This window comes from Panthera tigris, chromosome B2 (genome assembly GCF_018350195.1).
Source record: "Panthera tigris isolate Pti1 chromosome B2, P.tigris_Pti1_mat1.1, whole genome shotgun sequence".
In the NCBI taxonomy this organism is placed as follows: domain Eukaryota; kingdom Metazoa; phylum Chordata; class Mammalia; order Carnivora; family Felidae; genus Panthera; species Panthera tigris.
This window is the reverse complement of record NC_056664.1, coordinates 105,248,508-105,275,329: the sequence shown is the minus strand read 5'-3', so window position 1 is coordinate 105,275,329 and position 26,822 is coordinate 105,248,508. Positions and strand designations below refer to the sequence as shown.

Here is a 26,822-nt window from a genome sequence, read left to right as displayed (position 1 = left end):
CATGTTCTTCTCAAATCTTGCTATTTTCACATCAAGAGGTGGGACCTATTTCCTTCTCCTCGATTCTGGGCAGTTTTATGACTCTCTGGCAACCAATAAAATGCAGCAAAGGTAACTATGATTTCTAAAGCTGAATCATAAAAGACAATGCAGCTTAGCACTGGAGCACTTCCACAAAATCTCTGAGCCACCATGTAAGCTCTCCAATTGCTTGGAGACCATCATGCTGGGAAGAAGTCCAAACAAGCCCATGTGGAGAAATCACCTGGAGAAGATATATGAATTGATTGAGATCCAGTATTATATTATTGGACTGTTAGATTGTTTCCAATCTCTTGATATGAGTAATTCCATAACAAATATCTTTGAACACAGTCCATTTTTCATGAGTGTAACTAAATGCCAGTTAAATTCTAAAAAAACAGAATAAGCACAAAAACTTGAAATTGAAGGCTATTTTGTGCTCGCTTGGGCAGCACATATACTAAAACTGGAACGATACAGAGAAGATTAGCACGGCCCCTGCATAAGGATGACACACAAATTCATGAAACGTTCCACATTTTTTATTTGTTTGCAGTCTTTTTTAACAAATCATACTTTTTAAGTTTGAGTAAAACCAACAAAAAGGATATAAGTTATATCTATAAAATTTTGAGATTAAATTTAGTGTTAAAATGCAAATAATAAGTGAAAAGTGTCCTCAGGGACTGTGTCATTTGTATTGTATTGTATTGATCTTATATATGTACAGTGTACCTAGAGGTAGCAAAATCAGAATTTTTATATTTTGTAATACATACATACCTAGTTAGTATCCAAAAAAAAAAAAAAAAGAATTGAAGGTTATTTCTTTTTCACCTTCCCCCAATAAAGCTACATCAAGGAAGTACTTAGCGGTCCATTCTGTTAAGGAAGTAAATGTTATAAATATTATTTGTGCTAATGTGGCACAAGACATAAGTACCACAGTGAAGAGGATGACTTTCGTTAGAATGAGGAAATCCCTTAGACAAGGAAGTTTATTCTCTGACTTAAATGTGTATTTTGTGGAAAGATGGCCATTTTCCTCTGACCAAGAAATCAGAGGGTTGTATATTCTTTAATCTGCATTCTTTAAAATGGAGAGAGTGGGGGCCCCTGGGTGGCTCAGTCAGTTAAGCGTCTGACTTCGGCTCAGGTCATGATCTTGCGGTCCGTGGGTTTGAGCCCCGCGTCAGGCTCTGTGCTGACAGCTCAGAGCCTGGAGCCTGTTTCAGATTCTGTGTCTCCCTCTTTCTCTGACCCTCCCCTGTTCATGCTCTCTCTCTCTGTCTCAAAAATAAATAAATGTTAAAAAAAATAAAAATAAAATGGAGAGAATGAACAAAGACCAGGTGGCAAAGATCAGGTAGAAGTTTTTCAAGACAACAAGCTTTAGGGGTCAATTCTGGAGTCAGTACCGTTTGTCTTTATGTTATAGAGCAGTTTCGTCAACATTTGCTCAAAGATGTTTAGCTTTAAAAAAAAAAACCCGGGGTGCCTGGGTGGCTCAGTTGGTTGGGTGTCCGACTTCCGCTCAGGTCATGATCTCGCGGTCTGTGAGTTCGAGCCCCGTGTCGGGCTCTGTGCTGACAGCTCAGAGCCTGGAGCCAGCTTCGGATTCTGTGTCTTCCTCTCTCTCTGACCCTCCCCCGTTCATGCTCTGTCTCTCTCTGTCTCAAAAATAAATAAACGTTAAAAAAAAAAAAATAAAATAAATAAAAAAAACCCCAGGCATGTATTGCTCACAATGAGAACCTGGGGCCAATAAGAAAAGCTTGTTATGTTAGTATAATTTATTTAAGAAGACATGGTATAGTGCTATATGCCAACTAACTTGGATGTAAATTAAAAAAAAAAAAAGACACCCATCATATTGGATTAGGGCCCAAAGCAATTACCTCATTTTTTTTTATTATTAAAAGTTTTTTCAAAGTTTTGTTTTTTTAATTAAAAAGAAAAAGAAGAAGATGAAGATGAAGACAAAGGCAAAGAAGAAGAAGAAGAGGAAGAAGAAGGAGAGGAAGAAGAAGAAGAAGGAGAAGAAGAGGAAGAAGAAGAAGACATGGAAGTTTGGGGTACCTGAGTGGCTCAGTAGGTTGAGTGTCTTTCTTCAGCTCAGGTCATGACCTCACTGCTCAAGAGTTCAGGCCCCACGTCGGGCTCTGTGCTGAAAGCTCACAGCCTAGAGTCTGCTTCAGATTCTGTCTCCGTCTCTCTGACCTTCCCCTGCTAGCGCTCTGTCTCTCTCTCTGTCTCAAATACAAAATAAAACATAAAACAAATTTAAGAAAAAAGACATGGATACTTAAGTCATAAGAAAAAACAGCAAACACAAAACTATCTGGCCTTAACGAGTTAACCCCCAGCAATCTAAAAAGTAGCTCTCCAGAATGACTCACTTCTGTACCTTGTGGATTTGAAATTCTTAACTTTATCTTGATGTCTGACTCATTGAAATTGTACAATATTTCCTTTTCAAGAGAGCTACACTTGTACGTATCTTAGAGAGTGGCTAGTTTCAGCTCTCTGTCTCAATAGCCCTGATAAGGCAGTATTTTAGTTAATATGTAGTGAAGTTCTCAAAGTGCGCTAACAAACTTCCTTGTCTTTACTCACCCTCCGAGTATTTGTCTATTAATTTCAGCTTTATTTGCTTTTTAATTTCAAAATATGTATTTCAGAGGGTTCTGTCCCCCCCCCCCCCGTAGCATCGTTTGAGTCTATTTTTCTGATAATTCTTCATTATAATAGTGTCACCGTTTGCTAAAGCGTAGACGGTCCAAACCCAGTTTCCTGCGTAGCTGAACCAACCTCAGAGAAGTGAAGGGGTGGATGATCTCGAGTGTTCCGGTTTCAGACTGCGCACGTGTCACACGCTTGCTGAAATGCAGTTTGCGTTTTCTACGTGGTTTCCTTCCCCCTGCGAAGCACACTTCTAAGCTCTAACCTTTAGACAGCAGGTGATCTTTATGAGAGTAAAAGGAAACGAAATTATGAAATAGCTGCTCTGTGAATGTTACAAGCTGTCTACGATTCAAAGGTCTAAAGCAAAAGACGTAAATATTATTTTATAAGGCAAAGATACTCTAACATGTCAAAAAAAACACCCCAAACTCCACCAGCCACCCTTTCAACTGAAACTTAAAGAACTGATGTAGTGAAATGGAGAAAATGAGAACAGTCGCCTGAAAGTCGCCATTGGTGAAGTGATGAAGAACATTTCCTGGCTTGGTCTGAAACTTGTCAATTTTGTGAGTCTTGGCTGCATATGGATTTCTGTGGTACAGTGTGCAGTTTTAAACAGCTGCCTAAAGTCATGTGTGACTAACCTGGTAAGTTTTGCTGGTCTAATATTTGTCTTTGCAGGAACTGGAACATGGAAAATTCAGCTTGTTGCAAATGAGTGAGGTATTTTTTCTTTATGAGAAATATTCTCCTAAGAAGTGGTAGCGAGGCCAGAAAGATTCTTTTTCCAAAATAAATTAGGGATGTTTTTAATTACAGAAGGTAGGGGAGCTATTTTAGTTCTTTAAGTTATCTGTTCATAGATTTGTGTGTGTGTGAGGAGGCATAGGACTTGGGTTACAGAGGCTTCAATGCAATAAATTTTGCATGCTTTAAAAGTATCAATTTAAACTCATTTATTACAAAACCATTTGTTTGTCTTGAAGTCAGAAATAGGTTTGGCCACAGGGCAATGCCTACTAGCTGCAGACGGCAGGCAGTACTGTTTATATTGTGGATGGATGGAGGTATTGGCAGGTGGATGCCCAAGGAAGCAGATACAGATGCCATATAGAACAAAATTTTATTTGAAAAGCAAGAATCGTTTTTAAATTGCTTTACTTCTGTCTGTGCATTTGTAATTTTTTTCAGTTATGAGTGTTTTGGTTAGAAAATTTATGTTTTCCTTCTCATTTCCGGGTGTCGCCCTTCCTATATACATTGTTTCATATCTTTCAGTTATTGTGACTCAGTTGTCCTTAAAACAGCCACTGAATCAACCGTGAAAACTAAATATATTCTAGCCACGGAAAGATGCACCCTTCTTATGTAAAGCAAAGGAAATAGCAAGATAGCTTAAAAGGTTATACTGCTTATAGTCCTACTTTTTAGAATAATAAAAGTACCAAATACAGTACTCATTGTCATGTTAAAGTATTGGAGGTAGAAATCCGTGGCAGATAAAAAACAGATTTATTCATGTTACACTCTTCTGGCTTCATTTAAAATATAGTTTAACACACTACCTAAGCTTGCTATGGATAGTAGCACTTTTTAAAGAAGTTTGGTATTTTATACAATTCATTGTTGAAGACTTCATTGTCATTAATGTAGAATTGTATGCTTTAGGTTTTTACAGTTGTCATCCAAACTTAAAAATGGAAGAATAAGACTATTAAATGTTTTCTTTACTAAAAAAATTAAACATTTTCTCTGATTATAATAAGAACATATACTCATTGTAAAATATTTATAAGATAGAGAAGAAATAGAGAATAAAGAAAAGAGTATTCTTTCTTCTAACATGTATGTAATTTTACATACAGTTGGGCACTCACCTTTTCCATTTAACATTACATTGTAAGTTTTTCCTATATCCTGAAGTTTTTATGGAAACAAGATCTTGAATATATTTAGAATATTTCCATCCGATAAATGTACCACCATAATTTGTTAATTTCCCCACACTATCAAAACTGATGTTGGTTGCTTCCATGATTGTAGCCTCCCGTTTATTTGCTTTTTTTTTTTTCTTTTATTTTTCAGTTAGGTTTCGTTTTCTCTTGCCTTTGTGTGGGCTCCTTTGGTCTCAGGCAGTAGGAGTGGACAGTTTGTTCCCTGTTGCACTGCCTTCCGTTTACCACCTACAGACAAAGGCACAGCTGATGTGGTGGCGGCTGCAAGAGACACGGTCTGCCAATTTCGCTGGTGACTGTAATAAATGTTCTCCATCTGGGCCTCCCACACAGGACCTGGAGTGACAAAAGCTAGGTGAATAAACAGTGAGCATAGCCATGGATCAGGGGAAAGGATAGGGAAAGTGCTGGAGTTTATTATACTGTGTGAATTTTTTTGTGCTCGATGTTTTTAGCCTGGACATTGGCTGTGAAGGTAAAATCTTTGATGTCACTGGGTGGTTCTTGATAGTGAGGCATCTTTGCCTTTTAAGAAGAAACACGAAGTCTGGTCCAAAGGCATGTTAGAATTGCTGTCCATTAATGCACAAATCATAGTTCTACGCATGAACAGGAGTATTTTACATCAGTTGGGGGATCTGTATGTGTTAGTTGAGTGTGTTAACTGACTTGACATTTTTGAGTTATATGTGCCTGTGCTGCAGAGAACAAAAAATAATTAGTGGTCTTCAGAACCCTAGTATTGTGGGATCCTTTATGAAAGAGAGACAAAAGAGACTCATGGTCAAATAACTTATGGAAATGCTTTTTGCCAGCTTTTTGTAGATTCACAGGCCACAACAATATATTAATGGATTTGTTTAATCATAGTTTTCTGATCTTCTTTGGCAACAAAACGTGGTTTTTTTTTTTTTTTTTTTTTTTTTTGAGTAACAAGTCCCAACAACTGAGGAACTGCTGTTGAGAAATGCTGTTAGAAGCATCAATTCAACTCAATAAAAGACTGTTAGAAACAACAGAGTTCAGAAGGTTATCCTGTTTAAAAAAGCACAAACATCAGTACCTTTCTCGTATATTGATATATAACTTTATAACAAGATAATAGAACAATCCAAACATTCTATAAAATATCCAGAAATTAGCACCATTTGTATTGGTGTGCAAATGGGCAGACCAGTAAAACAGAAGACAGTCTAGAAATTACACCAGGCACTTAAAGGTGTGGGGAATATGATAAAGATGGCAATTCAGACCAAAGTAGAGCTATTTATTTAGAACAAAAAATACCTTCCTTCAGTAGGTGAATGGATAAGTAAATTGTGGCACATCCAGACAAGGAAATATTCAGAGCTAAAAAGAAATGAGCTATCAAGCCATGAAAAGACATGGAGGAAACTTCAAGGTATATACTAAGTGAAAGAAGGCCAATCTGAAAAGACTACATACCGTATGATTCCAACTACATGACATTTTAGAAAAGGCAAAACTATGGAAGCAACAAAAAGACCTGTGGTTGTGAGGAATGGGTTTGTATGTGGTGGTGGTGGTGGGGGGTGATAAATAGAGCACTGAGGATTGTTAGAATAGTGAAAATACTCTGTGCGATACAGCAATAGATATGCGTCACTATGTATTTGTCCCACAGAATATACAACTCCATGAGTGAGCTCTAAGGCACGCTACGGACTTGGAGTGATTATATTGTGTCCATGTAGATTTATCCTTAGTAAAAATTGTACTCTTCTGATGAGTGATATTGATAACAGGGGGAGACTATGCATGTGTGGGAGCAGAAGGTATTTGGGAAATCTCCATACCTCAATCTCAATTATGCTCTAAATCTAAAGCTGCTCTAAGATAAAGTCTTTAAAAAAAGTTTAAACAAAATTTTAAAAACCTAACTACAATACTGATTCAAAATAGATTCAAAATAGATTCCAGGAGGTATTAAAAAATAGTGTGCTTTAAAAAAGTAGTGTGATTTAAATATACACAAATAACAAAAAGAAAACAAAACTTTACCCCATAGAAATTTTAACATAAATTATGGAAGAATATTTCTACAATCTTGAAGTGGGAATGCCTTAGGAAGCCTGATTCAAAAATATGCATTATGTTGACAAAGATGAAAAACATTTATAGTTGGCAAAGTTGGGATAAACCAGCACTCTCATGTACAATTGCACATCAAGAAATTTATCTGAGATTATTACTTAACTAACCAAAGATACATCTGCAAAAAGCTGTTTACAGCATGTTTGCACATAACATTACCACTATATTTCCACGTTCCTGGTACTGTACTATTATAACTAATACATTATTATTTGAGTCCTCGCAGAGTTTTGTGAACTAAATGTTATCTCATTTATGTGTCTGATGAGAGTACTAAGTTTAGACAGCACAGGTGACTTTGAAAATATCACATCACGAGCAAGTGTCACATATGGGACTAAAAGGCAGACTATTCTGCATTTACCAGGGTTGAAAGTATGGAAATGATATTAGTTCTGGCTGAGGTGGGCAGAGTAGACAAGGTTGTGCCCAGAAGTAGGTATGGGTTAAGAAGATTTGAGATCCAGGACTGGGATTGCGTGTTTTAAGCAGATCACTGGAATAGATGGAGCTAAGGTAAACTGGTAAGGATCCTAACTGTAAAGTAAGGAACACGAATTTGGTGAAGATTATAGAAGGTGTTGTGCTTTGGTTAAGAGCACAGGCTCTGGAGACAACTTTCAGATCTCTAAATTTTAACTCTTGGGCAATTTGCTAAACCTCCCTGTGTCTCAGTTGTACAATGGAGTTAAAAATAATGCCTACTTAGTAGGGCTGTTGAGATGTTGAATGAGATTTAGTGTAAAACACCTTGTAGAGTGCCTGGAACATAGGAGCCACTCACTGCATGGTGGCTATAATGATGACAAAGAGTGGGGTGGAGAATACCATGAGATTAGAGAAGTGTGTTGACAAACTCTGTTTCATCAGAACCCTATAGACCTGACTCATGAGGCTACCTTGCCCAAGACCACTTGATGGGCTTTCCATTCAGCCTGTTAAATTTAGTCTTGACTCAGTACTGTTACAATATGGCTTTATGGTCACCAAGAAACATCTGTTAACTTATTGTTTAAAATGGAACGGAGAGGGGTGCCTGGCTGGCTCAGGACTCTTGATCTTGGGGGTGTGAATTCAAGCCCCATGTTGGGTGTAGAGATTGCTTAAAAATAAAACCTTTAAAAATGAAAAAAAGATAAAATAAAATGGAATGGAGAATCTACCCAGCATCCACCCTGTTGTTTTTATGAGCTAACAGATTTTTTTTAATTTTTTTTTAACGTTTTATTTATTTTTGAGACAGAGAGAGACAGAGCATGAACGGGGGAGGGGCAGAGAGAGAGGGAGACACAGAATTGGAAGCAGGCTCCAGGCTCCGAGCCATCAGCCCAGAGCCCGACGCGGGGCTCGAACTCACGGACCGCGAGATCGTGACCTGAGCTGAAGTTGGACGCCTAACCGACTGAGCCACCCAGGCGCCCCTGAGCTAACAGATTTTTGAAGGGATATGAAAATTCGATTGCAAAATGACGCTTACATTTGATTTTATATGATTGTGGTTCAATCATATAAAGGAGAATCAAAAGCTTCATTTTGAACAAAATTGTGGAAACAAAGTACTATTGTGCACCTGGTTGTAAAATTAATCTAAAAGATACAGTTCTTACTCTCTAAGTACTTATTATGTAAAAACAAAACATGTTAAGCATAAGTGGTTAAGGAATGGAGGTTAGAGGAATCTTCACTGACACATCAAATGAGAGTGGAAAAGGCAACATTGGTTCTTTGGCTCCTTGTGTCTGATTACTTCTCAAGTAAATCCCCACAGTGGTAGGCCACTGTATAAGACTTCCCAGAGATAGGACTTCTGGAGCATTCCTGTGGAATAGACCATCTTGAATTTATGTGTTTATTCCTTCCATATGTATTTATTGAACACCTCTTATCATTCTGGACTGTTATAGGTACTAAGGACAGAGTGAAGAACAAAATGAATGGTGCTTACATAGAAGGGGAGAGAGTGCTCAGTGAACTTAGTGATAAACAGATCGTCTCTTTCCTCTGAAAATAGTGGGCTATTCAGAAAGCCACAAGAGATGCTTAAACCACATACAGGGCCCCTTGGGATTTTCTACCATCTCCTGGAACATATCTTGCTTGCAGTGCTGGGACAGCTAAGGATAGATGGCATGCTCTTTGCTGGATTAATTGTCTTTTCCAATTCAATGGTTCAAATTCAGCAACTTTTCCGGGGAGGTTCTGAGCAATATAGAGGTACTAGGAGTATTCACTTAGTTATCCTCTGCTCATAATTCTAAATCAGTCAGTGAGGCAGTGATCTAAATTAGATCATATCCATAGAACACTGTTTGGGCACATATATGATTATCATAGGCCTAATATTGCCATCTTTTGTAAGCCTTTTCTATTTGCCAAGGGCTCCACTCACATGATGATCAGGGAAAGGATGAACAATTTATGGATTTTTCCCTCTTAGTTCCTATTTCTTTTATTTTACCCCAGCACAAAAAGATCTTAAAATTTGTGAAAATACGAGAAAAAAAGAGTAATCTGATGTTTTCCTATATGTAAAATTCTGAATTTGTATTTCTTCTCTCTTCTTAGTAAGTAAGGTGACTTTTAAAAAATCTGAACTTGGGGCGCCTGGGTGGCTCAGTCAGTTAGGCGTCCGACTTCAGCTCAGGTCACGATCTCGCGGTCCGTGAGTTCGAGCCCCGCGTCAGGCTCTGGGCTGATGGCTCGGACCCTGGGGCCTGCTTCCGATTCTGTGTCTCCCTCTCTCTCTGCCCCTCCCCCGTTCATGCTCTGTCTCTCTCTGTCCCAAAAATAAATAAACGTTAAAAAAAAAAAATTAAAAAATCTGAACATAATTCATCTTTAACCTATGAATCCTTTAAATGGATGAATTGACTAAAGTCGCAGGTTTATTTAATACCGTGTGAGAATCTATCCAATGTCCTCAACCACTCCTTACAGTCATATCCCCACTCCCACCTTTATCATTTCTGCAGAGTTCTTAGACATTCCATCTTACAATTTGCACTGGCATTTTACCTGATTTCGGGACTGATTTAATGACTTTAAAACATCATACTTTTTAGTCAGAAAGCATGGAGGAGGCAACGCTATTCCAGGAAGCTTTTTATACAAAGGTGTGGTAGTTGTACTGAACACAATATTGATAGCTGGTATTTATTATCTCCTTCTTCACTTCAGGGCAGGCAGCTTGACATTGGCATGCCATATAATCTGAGTGAACCGGTGAGTAATCGCTTCCATTGTCTGGAAGTTCACAGTGTTTGTATTGATAAAAATGGGGCAATGGTCAGATTTTATTATAATGAAAATGTTCCCTAAGTAAAGTCTCATTTATTGGTCCTGGATGGAGGAAACTCAACTGAAAATAGCGAGACGTCAGAATTATAGAATATTCAAAAATGAACTCAGGCACAGTGTTTTGAAGAGGAAAGAACACAGGACAAATCCAACTCTGTGATTTTGGTTCTACATTACTGTGTGGCTTTGGATAAATACTTAATATTTCTGAGACTTAGTTTTATTATATGCTGTCTCAGAGGGTTGGATTAGATGGTCTCCAGTGTTTCCTCTAACAAGTACACTTATGGTTTTATTACTTTCCTGCACCTGTATCCATTTATTCAACAAGTGTTTAGTGACTCAAAATATAAACATGAACAGACTTCCCAAGCTGTTGATCTATTTAGGTTTTGATATGCTGCCTTCTGGTTGAGTTCCCAGTTTTGAGTTTTGCTTGTTTTTTTTTTTTAACTATTTAAGTTTATTTCTTTCTTTTGAGAGAGAGAGAGAGAGAGCGAGCACACAAGTGGGGTGGGGGCAGAGAGAGGAGGAGAGAGAATTCTAGGCAGACTCTGCACTGACAGCCCCGATGTGGAGCTCAGACTCATGAACTTTAAGATCATGACCTGAGCCAAAACCAAGAGCCAGATGCTTAACCAGTTGAGCCACCCAGGCACCCTTGGGCTTGGCTTGTGCGTGAGGACATGGCAAGGACGCACAGTATGCTCAATGCCATGTTGTCCAGGACTTTACCTGCTGCCAGCCACCCGGTGGACAGTGTGTTCCCTGAAGGTTGGGTGCTCTCTGGCTTCTAGGCCTGCCCACCCCACCCCACCTGTACTCAGCAATCCCGCAGCGCTGTAGTGAATCACACCAAGCCCTGCTCTGCCTGTAGATATGAGGGCTCTGCTTAGAATTCCAAAAGTCTTGATCCTTCTGAGGCCACGGATTCCTGGGTAGATATCTATTTCTAAAATACTTTTTGTTACTAAGTTGTATTACCAGGTAACAAGAAAAAGTCACACTTCTTTAGTCACCATTGTCTCTTTATTATCTTTTGCAGTGCATCCAAGGATGTCATTTTTGGAACTCTGTAGATCAGGAAAACTGTCCTTTAAAGTGTGTAAGTATTAATTATGTTTCTGTTTTGATACTAATAATGCCTTCAAGAGAAAAGTCATCTAGGAGGATTCCCATTTGAATTCCCACTGGCTTTCAATTAGTTTGCTTGACTCTAAAGGAAAAGTATGATAGCCTGAATGACACATAATTTGAGATAAACATTACTAATGCAACTGGAGACCAAGGGAGTTTAATGAAAACCATGGAACCCAGGAATGTTCAATTGCTCCAAACCATAAAGGCCTTTTAGTAGAATGTCAGACCTTTGTTAAATTTCCTAGTCTTCCGCTTCTCAAAATTTAAAGCACAATAATCTAAGGATCTTGTTAAAATGCAGATTCTGATTCTGTAGATCTTGGGTGGGACATGAGATTCTGTACTTGTAACATGCTCCCAGGTGATGTGATGCTTGTAGCCCTCGGATTACACTTGGATAGCAAGGCCCTAGATCATGTTGAAAGTTTCTCTGCAGGGAACACGGCAGCAACCTAATCCAGGAATCATAGCCCCTACGTTCACTCCACTCTATGTAGAAAATACATCCCCAAATAGTTGATTTTTAATTTATCCCAGCTTTGCCATTTAGTGTATAACTAGGCAAGGTACTTAACCTCTGGGTACTTTACTTTCCTCATCAATAAATTAGGATAATAATAGAATCTCCTCCCTAAGGACAAGGCCCGATACACTGTAATTACTCAGATCTAATGAATAAGAATTTTGTTATTTAAAAGTGAGTTGGTTCCTTTTTTCAGATTGTTCATGTTGGAGGTTAAATCATGATAATTTGGGGGTAATTTTAATATTGTTTTCTATTAATAAGTGAAACTATATCATTGAAATTTAAATAAGGACATTAACTTTTCCTTACGAATGGTGCTTATAGCTCTTCCTGTATGATATGTCCGCAGAAGTCACTATTATGGGAGTTGCTTAGGCCGACTCTCACATTTGTGACTATGTGCCCCATAGAATGGAAGTTACCAAAACGTGGAACAGGTGCTATCTGGATTTTGGAGCTATTACACATTCTAAAAACACTCTTACCTTTCTTTTGGTACCACTGTTTACAAATTTCAGCTAAGATCGTTACTTGTTTGGTTTGTGTTTGCTATCTTTTGCTCTGGCACGTAAACCCATCAGAGTGGGTCTCTCTCCTTCTGGTTCACACTGTGTCTACCGCACAGAACACAGTGAGGGGCACATAGCAGGTGCTCAGAGAACACTTGCTGGGTGAATGAATGGGAAGTACCATTTGTTGCTGGCAACAGTCCAGGCAATAGAGTGGGCACCGGAGCAGCCAGTCTGGGCAGAGGAACCTACTGGCCTTTGCTAGCCAGAGCGGTGGGTGGTTTCCATTTCAGCTTCTGTCTCCACTGGGCATCTGCCAACACCTCTTCATTCGCTAACCTGGTCCATCACAGATTACCTCTTAGTTGCCTGGGATTTTCTAGTAGACATCAGGCTCCACCATTTTTCCAGTGATGCAAACATGATTTTTATAGCTGTTCATACAGTGTGGCCTGCCTGGAGAGAAGGCCCAAGTCTGGGCTTCTTGGTCTTGATTGTTTTTATTGGTTATTTGTCAATGGTGAGGCAAGAAATTAATTTGAAACAAAAATATACCAAAGTGTCATTAAAATTATTTACAACTTTAAGGATTTTAAGTGGTTTTCTTTTTCTTTTTTTCCATGCAGAACGACACATATGCCACTGTTTGTGAGGTGAGTTGGCAATCACAGAGATGTCATCAAACTCCATGTTTTCATCTATTATATTTAAAAAGCTATTGAAATAAGAATGAAGAAGCCAGGGCATCTGGGTGCCTCAGTTAAGTGGTTAAGTATGGGACACTTGATTTTGGCTCAGGTCATGATCTCACAGTTTCCTGAGTTTGAGCCCTGTGTTGGACTCTGCATACCAATTGAGTAGAGTCAACTTGGGATTCTCCCTCTCTCCTTCTCTCTGACTCTCCCCTGCTTGCACTTTGTCTCTTTCAAAATAAATTAATTAATTAAAAAGAGAGAGAGAGAGAGAGGCACTTGGGTGGCTCGGTCAGTTAAGTGTCCGACTTTTGTTCAGGTCATGATCCCTTGGTTTGTGAGTTTGGTCATGATCCCTTGGTTTGAGCCCTGCATTGGGCTCTTTGCTGTCAGCACAGAGCCTGCTTGGGATTTTCTGTCCTCCTATCTCTCTCCCCCTTCCTTGCTTGCTCTCTCTTTCTGTCTCTCTCTCAAAAATAAAAAAAAAAATTAAAACAAAAAAAAGAATGAAGAAGACTTAGTGATTCTCAGAGCACAGAAATGCTCACCTGGGAGTGCTATAAATGTGGGTATAAAAATGACTGTGAGATTCCATTTTGACACAAATATTTGCTGTTTTATATACCCATGTGCATATATATATGTGTGTATATGTATACACACCTTCACATATATACATATATACTACTCTAATTTGATTGGACAGTTTCTATTCTGAGTGTCTGGTGGGGAAAGGGTGGTTGGAGGAGGGGGAAAGTGCACATCTAGGGATACCCTTACCTCTGCTGATCTCATTTTCTTCCCCACAAATCACAGTGGTCTGTCATTAATACAGAACATTAAAAAAAGAACACTGTAGTTGCAATTTTCTTCCTTATTCAACAAACTCCTTTGACAACATTTAAAAGCACAGCTTTTAAAATATTTTATTTTTGGGGCGCCTGGGTGGCTTGGTCGGTTAAGCGCCCGACTTCGGCTCAGGTCATGATCTCACGGTCCGTGAGTTCGAGCCCCGCATTGGGCTCTGTGCTGACAGCTCAGAGCCTGGAGCCTGTTTCAGATTCTGTGTCTCCCTCTCTCTCTGCCCCTCCCCTGTTCATGCTCTGTCTCTCTCTGTCTCAAAAATAAATAAATGTTAAAAAAAAAAAATTAAAAAAAAATTTTTATTTTTTATTTTTTTCCCCTGCTGTGATAATATGACACTTGATGCTGACTCTGGCTGTTCAGATCTCTTCTCAGCACACTGCCTGTTCCCCCTGCCCATGCTGGTCCCTCCCCTGCATTGGATTTTCTCTTCTTTTTCAGAAAGACCGTAGAGATTTTGATCATTTCTTATTTGATCTTCCTCAACTGTTTTGGATTCTGTGGCCCTCAGAATTAGTTTTAGGTTGACAACAGATGTTTATGAAGAAACTGCATTATTTCTCAGCTTAAAGTTTATGTTGTATTCTATGCAAATGTCCTTGAAACCAGGGAGCTGAACTATTTTCTTCTGCCCTGGAAAGGAGTATAAATTCTCATCCATTAGTAAAATAGGACAATGTCTTTTTACTAGAGAATAAAAGTAAAAAACAAAAAACATTACACTGGAACATATTCTCAATAGTCTGTGCTTACTTTTCACCTCAAGTGATTTTTTTTCCTTGGGGATAGATGGAAGGGTCAGGGTTGGCTAAGAAGTGATAAAACAGAGGGGAAAATTCACTCCATATGTAAAAAAAACAATTATAGGTCTTTCCTGATTGAGATAAAAAAAACTGCCTGAGAATCTTTTTATGTGATTAAAGTAAAATTACCTCCCCCTCTCCCCAAACCATCCCTGGGGAGACTGTGTCAAGAAAGGCAGAGAGAGTTCAAGGCTCTCAAGTGCTGAAGCAGCCCAGGATTGGATTTCTAATGCTGTAGCTCCCAGGCAATCATTGTGCTGCCCGGTTGTCTGTGTTTATATAATGTATATCTTTTCTCACAGTGTTATAACTTCCATAATTATTCTGTTCTTTTCTATTAGTACTTGGCTATTTTACACTTACAATTTTTTTAATGTTTATTGTTGAGGGAGAGAGAGAGAGAGAGAGAGAGAGAGAGAGAGAGAACAAGTGGGGGAGGGGCAGGGAGACAAGGAGACGCAGAATTCGAAGCAGGCTCCAGGCTCCGAGCTGTCAGCGCAGAGCCCCATGTGGGGCTCAAACCCACCAATCATGAGGTGATGACCTGAGCCTAAGTCAGCTGCTTAACCGACTGAGCCACCCAGTTGCCCAGATACTTTGCTATTTTACACTTTAAATAAAGTAGAACTGAATAGCCATACATGCTTTATAGATATGGAGATCGAGATAGGTATGTGGATGGAGACTTAAACTCAGCTACCCACACCTGCAGGAAATCAAACTCTTCAACCATTAATGTGTCAACCCAGGAAGCTGGGAATTTCTGCACATGGTCCTTCGAGGAAATAGTCTTGAAAATGTTAGCTTAACAAAGTATAAGTTGGAAAATGATGTTAGCCCGTGAGAGGGCTTATTCCTGATAATTAAAAACACAAATTAGATCATATTGTTCCTAAAAACCTTTTTATGGCTTCGCATTGCTGTTTCAGAAAAAGTACGAACTACCGTTTGCTGGCTCCCCGGCCTCTTCTTGCACCCCTCTCCCTGTTCTCTCTGCCGGCCACACTGGCCTTTCCCTCTTCTGAGCACAGGAGGCACATTCCTACCTCCCAGCTTTTGCCCTTAAGACCCATAGGAGCCCTGGGGCGCTTGGGTGGCGCAGTCGGTTAAGCGTCCGACTTCAGCCAGGTCACGATCTCGTGGTCCGTGAGTTCGAGCCCCGCGTCAGGCTCTGGGCTGATGGCTCAGAGCCTGGAGCCTGTTTCCGATTCTGTGTCTCTCTCTCTCTCTGCCCCTCCCCCGTTCATGCTCTGTCTCTCTCTGTCCCAAAAATAAATAAAAAACGTTGAAAAAAAAAATTAAAAAAAAAAAAAAAAGACCCATAGGAGCCCAGCTCCTTGAAATCACTTAGGCCTTGCTCTAGGGTCATCTTTGCATGGTTCTTTCTGAGCGCCCTGATGAGACAGCCTTTCTGCCCAGTCAGGATTTATGCCTTCAACTTGTCTTATTTTCTTCATAGTACTTTTCATTATCTGAATTTTATTTTATTTTATTTTTATGGCTTTTTTTCTTTTGTAAGTTTGTTTGTTTATTTATTTATTTATTGGGAGAGAGAGAGAGAGAGACAGAGACAGAGAGAGAGAGAGAGAGAGAGAGAACAAGCTGGGGAGGGGCAGAGAGAGACGGAGACAGAGGATCCAAAGTGGACTCTGTGGTGAGAGCAAATAGCCCGATTCGGGGCTTGAACTCAGGAACCGGGAGTTCATGACCTGAGCCCAAGTCAGTTGCTTAAGCAACTGAGCCACCCCCAATCAATCACCCCTGAATGTATTTTGTTTAAAAGAATTTTTACTCTGTTGTTGTCGGTCCTCTTCTAAGAGAACGTACATTCCATGAAGGTAGGGAACTTATTGGTCTTGCTCCCTGCCAGATCCTTCAAGCCTAAACCCGTGCTTGGCACACACAAAAAATGTACTCAGCAAACACGTTTTGAATGAATGAATGGTGTTTTAGGGAAAGAAGCCACAATTCATATGGAGAGGCTGTAACTAGGGGCATCCCAGGAGGGTGTGTCCTCCTTGTGCTACAGGAGTAAGAAAAGGCATTTTGCAGCATGTGAGCCAGTCTGATAAACACAGGAGTGGAGCCAGAGGACAATGAGACAAGTGGTTTTACTACTATGGGAGAAATGGCAGTAGGGACTAAAAGAGAGACAGCAGGTCGATGTAGCCCCTGGGAAGCATGCACTTGGCTTCTGCAGTGGGAATGGTAGCTCAGTAGCCCGGAATAAATACACTGTATAATTGCCCCATCCACGGGCTCTGGGCTCAGGTTCTCTGGATTCCTTAAATCCAAAACCTTTAGATGCTCTCTAGGCAATTTGAGCACTGGGTAATGTCATGCGAAGTCCAACGTTAGATAACAGAGAGAGGGAATCTAATATACAGTGTTGCGTCCACTTGATATAATATTTAAACTCCTTAGAGCAGAAACTTCCAGTTTTATGACTACAAGTCCCGGAGAGCTATGTACAGCATGGTGATTATAGCTAATAATACTGCATTATATACCTGAATGTTGCCAAGAAAGTAGATCTTAAATGTTCTCACCCCAGAAAAGAAATGGTCATTGTGTGATGGGATGGCGATGTTAGCAAATGCCATTGTGTTAATCATTTTGCAACATATAAATATATCAGATTAACATGTTGTACACCTTAAATTTACACAATTTATATGTCAATTACATCTCAATAAGGCTGAAAAAAAAATACAAGTTCCACAAAGTAACAAAACATTTAAACTCCTAGATAGATCAGAATTTTATTTATGTATTTTCCCCTGAAAAAAAAAATGCAGGAAAAATAAGCCCACAATTTCCTGGGCAGTCAGTACTAGCTGTATTTCCAAATAAACACTATTCCATCTCCTTTCTTCTTCCTTGGTGACTTGGAAAAAAATTTCCATGTTACATGATAATTTTGTTGCCACTTGGTATATTTATTCTCCTCAGGTAATGAACATGTTGAATGCATTTTATTGAAACCTGCAATAAGGATGTGAAAAGTATACTAAACCCTTAAGTTAAATAATCCTGAGCCCAGACTGAGGTATTTAAATTAATCCTTAACTAAGCAAACCCGAGCTTATCAGCCTGTACTTCCTTTGAGTGCCCAGGTCAAACATTGTGCAGCTAGTATTTGTAAATTACCTGGGATGTTTAGGGCAATTGTGTTGTGTCATGGTTTCCACCATCATCATGAGAAACAATAGCATGTTGTCTTAGGTATTATAATTGCAAATTGACTGAGAGCAGGAATATGGATCATAATTGTGCTACAGTCACAATTTGTGCCTTTTCTCCAAGAGTTTTTTCCCCTTCCTTTCTTTTCTTTTCTCTTTCTTGTTTTGTTTTCTTTCTTTCTTCCTTCTTTCCTCCCTCCCCCTTTCTTTCTTTCTTTCTTTTTTTTTTTCTTTCTTTCTTTCTTTCTTTCTTTCTTTCTTTCTTTCTTCTCTTTCTTTCTTTTTTTCTTTCTATCTTGAATGCTAATGTATCTGTTAAGAGTTGCAGGAAATTTGTGTCTTAGTTATGAAAATGTTTACTCTTTTCAGTTAATGAAGCAAAATGTTAATCATTGTTAGGTTTTTGTAGACCTTAAAATTTAACATTACTATTTTTAAAAATTTTTTAAATTTTTAAATTTAAATTCAAGTTAGTTAACATATAGTGTGATAACTTTTTCAGGAGTAGAATTCAGTGACTCATCACTTACATATAACACCCAGTGCTCATCCATCTATTATTAGGAAATACATAATTATAACATATGAGTATATGGTGTATACCTTCTATGATATGGAAAGTGATACACATCATTCAGTGACTGTGTGTCATGTGGCTAAAAATACTTGTTAATGGAATTGGTGAATAGATTTTTATTATTTTTAATATCTATTTATTTAACTTAAATCCAAGTTAGTTAACATATGGTGTAATAATGGTTTCAGAAGTAGAATTTAGTGATTCATCACTTACATATAACACCCAGTGCTCATCATAACAAGTGCCCTCCTTAACACCCATCACCCGTCTAGCCCATTCTCCCACTCAACACCTTTCCAGCAACCCTCAGTTTTTTCTCTGTATATTAAGAGTCTTGTATGGTTTGCTCCCTCTATTTTTATTCTATTTTTCCTTCCCTTCCCCTATGTTCATCTGTTTTGTTTCTTAAATTCCACATATGAGTGAAATCATATGATATTTGCCATTCTCTGACTATTTTTGCTTAGCATTATACATTCTAATTCTATCCACGTTGTTGCAAATGGCAAGATTTCATTCTTTTTGATCATTAGTAACATTCCATTGTATATATAAACCATATCTTCTTTATCTATTCATCAGTTGATGGACATTTGAGCTCTTTCCATAATTTGGCTATTGTTGATAGTGTTGCCATAAACATTGGGGTGCATGTGCCCCTCCGAATCAGCTCTCCTGTATCCTTTGGATAAATACCTAGTAGTGCAATTGCTGGGTCATAAGGTAGGTCTATTTTTAGTTTTTTGAGGAACCTCCATACTGTTCTCCATACAGTTTGCATTCCCACCGACTCCGCAAAAGGGTTCCCATCCTTGCCAACATCTATTGTTTCCTGGGTTGTTAATTTTAGCCATTCTGTCAGGTGGTTTTGATTTGTAGTTCTCTGATGAGCAGTGATGTTGAGCATCTTCTCATGTGTCTGTTAGCCATCTGAATGTCTTCTCTGGAAAAGTGTCTTTAACATTGGTATTAAGATATTTATTAAAATGTTCAAGTTATTAAGAAATGTAGTCAGTTTTTAATTTCTCAAGGAAAGCATGGGTATATAAAATAAATAGTCATCATTTTAAGCTAAAGTTTAAAGTCATTAACTCACTAACCTTTGACCAAGATGGCAAACATATAATTGCATGGTTGAGCTCAGCGTTTTTTTTCCCCACTGTGGGGTGTCACATATTATAGGGTCATGAAATCAATTTGGTGAATAAAGAGTCACAACAAATTAAATGAATAGAATAGAACAGAACATATATGAGTGCATCACAGGTATGGGGTTTCTTAATGGGATAAAGTTGTTCTCAAATTAGATTGTGGCGATGGTTGCCCAATTTTATGACTATAGTGAAAAGCCACTGAACTGTGTGCTTTAAATGACTGAATTTTATGGCATATGAAATAGATCTCAGTAAAACTGTTAAAAAAAAAAAGAAAAAAAGTAAGTGCTGTTTCAAGACCCCCCCCCCCCACACACACACACCCCAATCTGTATGTGTGTGCCAAGTTGTTTTGTGAAAATGTGTTTTGGAATCTGGGACATGATCAAAAAAGTTTGAAAGGTGCTGTTCTAATTCCACTAGCAAATGGAAACTTTAAGTACTGCGGTGGAAATAATTGATACACCGGTATACTTACATAGCAGGCATTTGCATTTCACAATTTAGTTGAAATGTATCAGCAAAAGCAGTTCCTAGGCTGCACTGACTGGTATGGTCCCTGTCTTCCTTAGCGAGAATCATGTGAGGTTGGCTGCAGAGGTGCTGAAGGTGCGTACGAAGAGGAAGTGCTGGGTAAGCAGACGCGTGCCACTATTATTGAAAATAATCAACACCGCTGAGGGACTGTGCGTATGTAAGGAGAATGAGCCACCTTTTAAACTATCTAGACTTCTGGGGCGCCTGGATGGCTCAGTCGGTCAAGCGGCCAACTCCTGATTTCGGCTCAGGTTGTGAGTTAACTAGCCCACATCACATGGGGCTCTGCGCTCCCAGCATGGAGCCTGCTTCGGATCCTCTGTCTCCCTCTTTCTGCCCCTCCCCCACTCGCACTTTCTCTCAAAAATAAATAAACGTTAAAAAATTTTTAAAAATATTTAGACTTCTCTATCTCAGTGTAATAAAAAATATAGACATATATAGAAAAAAATTCAATATTTTCAAATGTGGAAGCCATTGTGATAGAAACTCAGCAAAACTCTTCTTTTATTAAAAAAATTTTTTTTAACGTTTATTTATTTTTGGGACAGAGAGAGAGCATGAACGGGGGAGGGTCAGAGAAAGGGAGACACAGAATCTGAAACAGGCTCCAGGCTCTGAGCTGTCAGCACAGAGCCCTACGCAGGGCTTGAACTCACGGACCAGACTGTGAGATCATGACCTGAGGTGAAGTCGGCTGCTTAACCGACTGAGTCACCCAGGCGCCCCGCAAAACTCTTCTTTTAAAGCAAAATAGGGTGCAGAGCACATGACCGAGGTTTAAAATTGGAGGTTTTGCGCTCACTTCGGTAGGTGAGATCACTTCCATCTTAATGAAAGAGACAACTATGAATCCTAACTAGATTTGAGGTCAGGAAATGTCACTGTTTTAATGAACCAAAAGCATAGGAATTAATATGCAGTTAATTATTCAGCTAACAGCTAGTCAGCAGAGTATCTACTATCTGCCTGGCTCCCTACAAGGCCCTGGGAAGTTTGCTGAATGTCTAGAAACTATGCTTCTTGCTTTTAGATTCTGAGTAAGTAGCGTACTTGGCTATACGTCTCCAGTTCCCTTTGATTTCAGAGCAGGTTGGTATGTCTTAGTGAATTTGCCCTAGTGTGTTAATTCTCTAGTGGTTTCTGAAGAACCAACTCTTTGGTAAGTCACAACCTGGATGTTAGTAGCTTTCTTTTCCAGAATTTCCAGGGTCTTCCTCCCACGAAGAGGTAGACTGTTCCCTCCAGACGGGGAAATGATTGATTCTCCTATAAGTTGTGCTCTTTGCTTCAATGGCTTGCTCCTTGCTCTCAGTGACTGATGGAAACTGGAAGGAGGATCTTGCCTGGCTGTCCTGATTTGCTTCTGACCTTTGGTATCCCACAAAAGAACCCCCTTGACATTTCTGTGGAGAGATAAGTGACAGTACATTCTTTTCCTTCTGTGTAATGGGAATTAGCTATGGATAAAATTTATATTCTATGGTTTCCAAACTGGGCACAGAAGAACCTCCCTCCCCCCTCCCCCCTCCCCCCTCCCCCCTCCCAGTGCATCACACATACCTCATAGGAAAGCATGGAGCATTTTAAACATTTAAGGGAAACATAGGGGTAGTTGATCTTCTGGACGTTATTGGAACTACTAGTTGTAGGTATTTCATGGTATAAGCAACGAAATGAGCTACATTCCTTTCTATATCATATCTTTGCAACGCTGAGTTTTTTTGGTGATTGCTGGGATAAAAGCAAGTACCATAAAGAACTCAACTTGGAACAGGAAATGAGGATGGTGGTGCCCAACCTGATTACAATATTGGAGAAATTGTGCCAAGCCCAATAGGCACACAGATCCCATTAGTGTGCAATTCATTTTTTTTTTTTAAGTTTATTTCTTCATTTTGAGAGAGAGAGCACAAGCAGGGGAAGGGCAGAGAGAGAGGCAGAGAGAGAGAGAGAATCCCAGGCAGGCTCCACAATGTCAGCACGGAGCCCGATGTGGGGCTCGAACCCCTGAACTGTGAGATCATGACCTGAGTGGAACTCAAGAGTTGGACGCTTAACCGCTTGAGCCATCCAGGCACACCAGTGTGCAATTCTTTTTATCGAAGGATTAAATACATATATTGTCTTTCTATTTACGTGTTATTATTTTTTTTTTTCAAATATCTGCTAAGTTGAAAGGACACACATAACTTAAGTTATACTTAATACATGGAGCTGTTTGGTAATTCTTTTGGTCCAGGGAATTATGCAAAAATTACTGAGAAACTGAAGATGCCAGAACCGAGAAAGTTTGGAAAGCTTTGAGTTGCATTCTGTTCTTATATTCCAGAATTATACTAACAACTTAATTATATATTTTTATAATACAAGTGTAATTGGTGCTTTACTTAATATTTCACACTGGTTACGGATCAATGTCTATATACCATTAACACATGATATGTATCAAGTCTAAATAAAAGCAATTGTGCTTACAGGCCATATCTTCAGTTTGTTATAATGAATCTTTTTGCCCAAACACCTAAGATCCTTTTTTGTCTCTAACACATCTAGTACCTAGTTCACCTATCTCTGAGTCTGCTATATTATTCTGTTTTAGATACAGTCCGTGTCTCTCTTCCACGTGGTGGAAATAGCAATGGTGAAATAAAAAGAACTAATATTTGTTAGGTATTTATGAGTCAGGCACTGTTAAAAGTAATTTATAGATATTAGCTCTTTTTGAGCTCAGAGGTATAAATACTATTTTTAATCCCCGTTTTACAGATGAGAAAAATGAGGCACAAAAGTATATATATTTGCTTAGGGCTGCATAGAAAAGGGTGGTATTGAATGAACTAGAGAGGGAGTAACTTGATTTTAACCCAACTGTCTGATTTCAGGGGCTTTTCTTACCCACTCAGCTGTGTATTGAAAGTCGTATACAGCTCAGTTCAGCTTCTTTTTCTCATTTAGTTGACTCTTGCCCTGATATTTTAGAACAAACCTCCTTGACCTCTGATTGTCCATGCACATTGCCATGGCTTTGAAACATCTCTACATCTAGTTATGAAGTTTACCTTTACTTGCATTTACTGATATAACCCTGGTCCCTTCTGCCCAGGTCTCAACTTACCTCCTTTCTGATTCTTTCGGATCTTCCTCTTTGCTGACAACTCCACACTGGACTCTTCTTTAGCATGTCAACCTTAAAAATAAAGTAGCCAGTTATTTCACTAGCAATATGGGTTTATTCAGGAATTAGCAAAGGAATTGCAATTTGGGGTGAGCAAACTATGGCAAACTGTAGGTAAGCCCAGAGAACAGAGGGAATGTAGGTTTTTATAGAGGAAAGAGGGAAACTGGGGAGGGTTGTTTTGAACAAAAGTTCACTGGAGATGAACAGGAGTTCGAGATTGTGTTAGTGCATTGTTGCTGGAATGTGGAGGGATCTTCCTTCTTTTTCTTTAAAAAAAAAAAAATCCCGTGTAAAAAATATCCTCCTTGTCAAGATAATTCTTATCCTCCTTCTTGCTGCTGGTTATGCAGGGTGCAATGAATGGTACGTGTGTGAGAGCTCCCCCCATCAGGGCTTCTTGATTCCACTTTATTTTTTTTTAATTTTTTTTTAATGTTTATTTACTTTTGAGACAGAGAGACAGAGCATGAACAGGGGAGGGTCAGAGAGAGAGAGGGAGACACAGAATCTGAAACAGGCTCCAGGCTCTGAGCTGTCAGCACAGAGCCCGACGCGGGGCTCGAACTCACGAGCCGTGAGATCATGACCTGAGCCGAAGTCGGCCGCTTAACCGACTGAGCCACCCAGGCGCCCCTCTTGATTCCACTTTAAATGAGGTTTCCTTTATTTTTTGAAAAAGGTTTTCCACTGCATATTCCAGTCCCCACGATTAAGTGTCTCACACCATAAAATGGGGGGAAATGGAGCTGTGCTTTGTTTGTGTAGTTATAAAAGCTAAAAATGAACTATAAATAAAAGAATCAGCAGAGAAGTGTTGTGCTAAGCCTCTCTGTGGGCTAGAACCTCAGATGATGGTGGCTTTCTTTTTTCTGGGTCACAGGATATTCTGGTACTATGGACTTTAATTAGTCCAGATTCAGTATCTATAATGATCAGAATGGTGTAATTTTTAATCAGAAAGAGTGAGGTTGTGGAAGTTTGTATTTACCCATTTTAAATTTCTTACAAAAACTTATTATGTTTTCTCAACCAGAGTAGTGATTATTTATTTTTTTATAAAAGAAATTGTATCCTCTAAGGTCAGGAACAAGGCAAGGATGCCATGTTCAACATGGATGAATCTTAAGGACATTATGTTAAGTGAGATCAGCCCTGTCATAAAAAGACAAATAGTGTTTGATGACACTTATGTGAGGGATCAGAGTATTCAAAATCACAGAGACAGAGAGTAGAATGGTGTCTGCCAGAGGCGGGGGTGGGGGTGGGGGTAAAGAATGGGAAGTTCATGTTTAATGGGTAGAGTTTCAGTTTTGCAAGAGGAAAAGAGTTCTGGAGATGGATGGCGGTTATGGTTGCACAACAATATAAATGTACTTAATACCACTGAACACACTTAAAAATGTTAAGACAGTAAATTTTTGTTATGTGTATTTTACACAATAAATAATTGGGGGGGGGGAGCAAGCTCAAGTAGTAAATCAGCCACAATTTTGGAAAATAGAAAAAGTAAAGTGAAATAACTTCATCCCTGGGGAACATACCGTTCCAAATTCTAGCCCCTTGTACAGTGCCTGAAAGTAGCACCAATAAATGTGTGTTGCCAGTTGTGATGTTACTGATGTTTAGAAGACACAAGATATTTCACAATATAGAACAACTGAATTATAGAACCCTTTGGAGTACAACTACTTGTACATATAAAAATAACTTACTGGGACACCTGGGAGGATCAGCCGGTTAAGCGTCTGGCTTCGGTTCAGGTCATGATCTCATGGTTTGTGAGTTTGATCCCCACGTTGGGCTCTGTGCTGACATCTTGGAGCATGGAGCCTGCTTCAGATTCTGTGTCTCCCTTTCTCTCTCTGCGCCTCCCACACTTATGCTCTGTCTCTGTCTCCCTCTCTTTCAAAAATAAATTTAAAAAAATAAAAATGATTTATTTATTTATTTATTTATTTTATTTTTTATTAAAAAATTTTTTTTAACGTTTATTTATTTTTGAGACAGAGAGAGAAAGAGCATGAACGGGGGAGGGTCAGAGAGAGGGAGACACAGAATCTGAAGCAGGCTCCAGGCTCCGAGCTGTCAACACAGAGCCCGACGTGGGGCTCGAACTCACGGACTGCGAGATCGTGACCTGAGCCGAAGTCGGTCGCTCAACCGACTGAGCCACCCAGGTGCCCCTAAAAATGATGTATTGACAAGATGAGCAATAACGAGAATTGTAGTGTGAATTGGGATACACGTTCTGGGACAATGGATGGTTCTGTTATGTACCATATTCCTGGCACCCAGCCCCCTCACCTAGAAGGAAGTGGTTTAGTAAGAGAAAACTGGACATTCTCAGAACGCTCCATGGTCCTTGCCTGTAAAAAAAAAAAAAAAAAAAAAAAAAAAGTATTAATGAATACTATGGGGAAAACAAGATGCCAGACTGATTCGCTGATTTTCAGAATATTAACCAGTTGACTATATGCATCTTTTATTATTCAGGTGGGTTTTTGTGGCAAGATGTAGTTGTAACAAGAGAGTCCTGAGAGCACTAGATGAAACGGACACCCTTTCTTCTGATGGCGAATGAAATCTTCCTTTCTCCCCAGAAAATGCAGACCTCCCCACAGCACCCTTTGCTTCTTCCATTGGAAGCCATAGTGTGACATTACGATGGAAATCTGCCAACATCTCTGGAGTCAAATACATCATTCAGTGGAAATACGCACAACTTCCTGGAAGCTGGACTTATACTGAGGTGTGAAAAGCTGCCTGTGTACATACACACAGATTTTTTTTCCAAATTATTAGAAGTGCCAAATTACTGCATATATTATAGGCATAAAGACATTTTGGAGAAGATTCAAGTATAATGTGAGTGGTTGGATTAGATGAATTTTAATCTCTAGTACTCCCACACGTTGATGCTAAATCCTTTATTTTTGAAGAAAACATATTATTAGACACATTTTTGTTCCTTCAGCACAACATCACATACTCAATACTCATAACATTGATCCTTATCTGCCCATCCCACCCACAGTGATCCCAACTAGGAGGGAGGGCAAGAAGGTCACCTAGAACTGTCTCTTTTAGGAAAGCAAGCATGAGCAAGTTCAGAGAATAATCCCAAGACACTAAGTATATTAACATAGAAAAGGTAAAGTAAAACCTTGAGGTACATGGCAGAGGGCTGAATCCATAGTTTTGCAATTTTGAAGAAGGAGGGACTTTTGGTGTGAATTATGTTGACTGACATCTGGATGGCTCAGCTCTAAGCTCCAGGTCTCTGTTTTTTCCTGGTCTGATGGGCCCTGGGTCACCCCATAGCCAAAAAAGGCATGCATCTTTTACAAACTAATCTGTGTTCTTGAGTTGCACCGTGTGGTGGTGATTCTATAAATGCTGACTATTAATCTCTCATTGATGTAGGCTGTGTCCAAGCTCTCATACACGGTAGAATCCCTGCATCCCTTCACTGAGTATATTTTTCGAGTGGTCTGGATCCTCACAGCCCAGCTACAGCTATCTTCTCTGCCAAGTCCCAGTTACAGGACTCATCCTTATGGAGGTATGGTGCACCTGTG

At 39.3% G+C, this 26,822-nt stretch overlaps 1 protein-coding gene and 1 non-coding gene across 5 annotated transcripts in view; both read left to right on the top strand.

Annotated features, from left to right (window-relative positions):
- The first annotated feature begins 460 nt into the window (after positions 1-460).
- On the top strand, positions 461-567 carry LOC122238994. The gene has a single exon (XR_006218115.1). It is a non-coding gene; the product is annotated as a U6 spliceosomal RNA (small nuclear RNA).
- Positions 568-2,950: 2,383 nt separating this feature from the next.
- The window catches only part of ROS1 (ROS proto-oncogene 1, receptor tyrosine kinase), a 114,511-nt gene continuing 90,639 nt past the window's right edge, over positions 2,951-26,822 (top strand). For all 4 annotated transcript variants that reach the window (XM_015536012.2, XM_042987061.1, XM_042987062.1 and 1 more), the window contains exons 1-7: positions 2,951-3,356; positions 9,957-10,001; positions 11,122-11,181; positions 12,878-12,904; positions 20,099-20,159; positions 25,845-25,993; positions 26,668-26,806. In XM_015536012.2, coding sequence (XP_015391498.1) covers positions 3,234-3,356; positions 9,957-10,001; positions 11,122-11,181; positions 12,878-12,904; positions 20,099-20,159; positions 25,845-25,993; positions 26,668-26,806 — 604 coding nt within the window. In that variant the 5' untranslated portion in view covers positions 2,951-3,233. The remainder of the gene's footprint in view (positions 3,357-9,956; positions 10,002-11,121; positions 11,182-12,877; positions 12,905-20,098; positions 20,160-25,844; positions 25,994-26,667; positions 26,807-26,822) is intronic.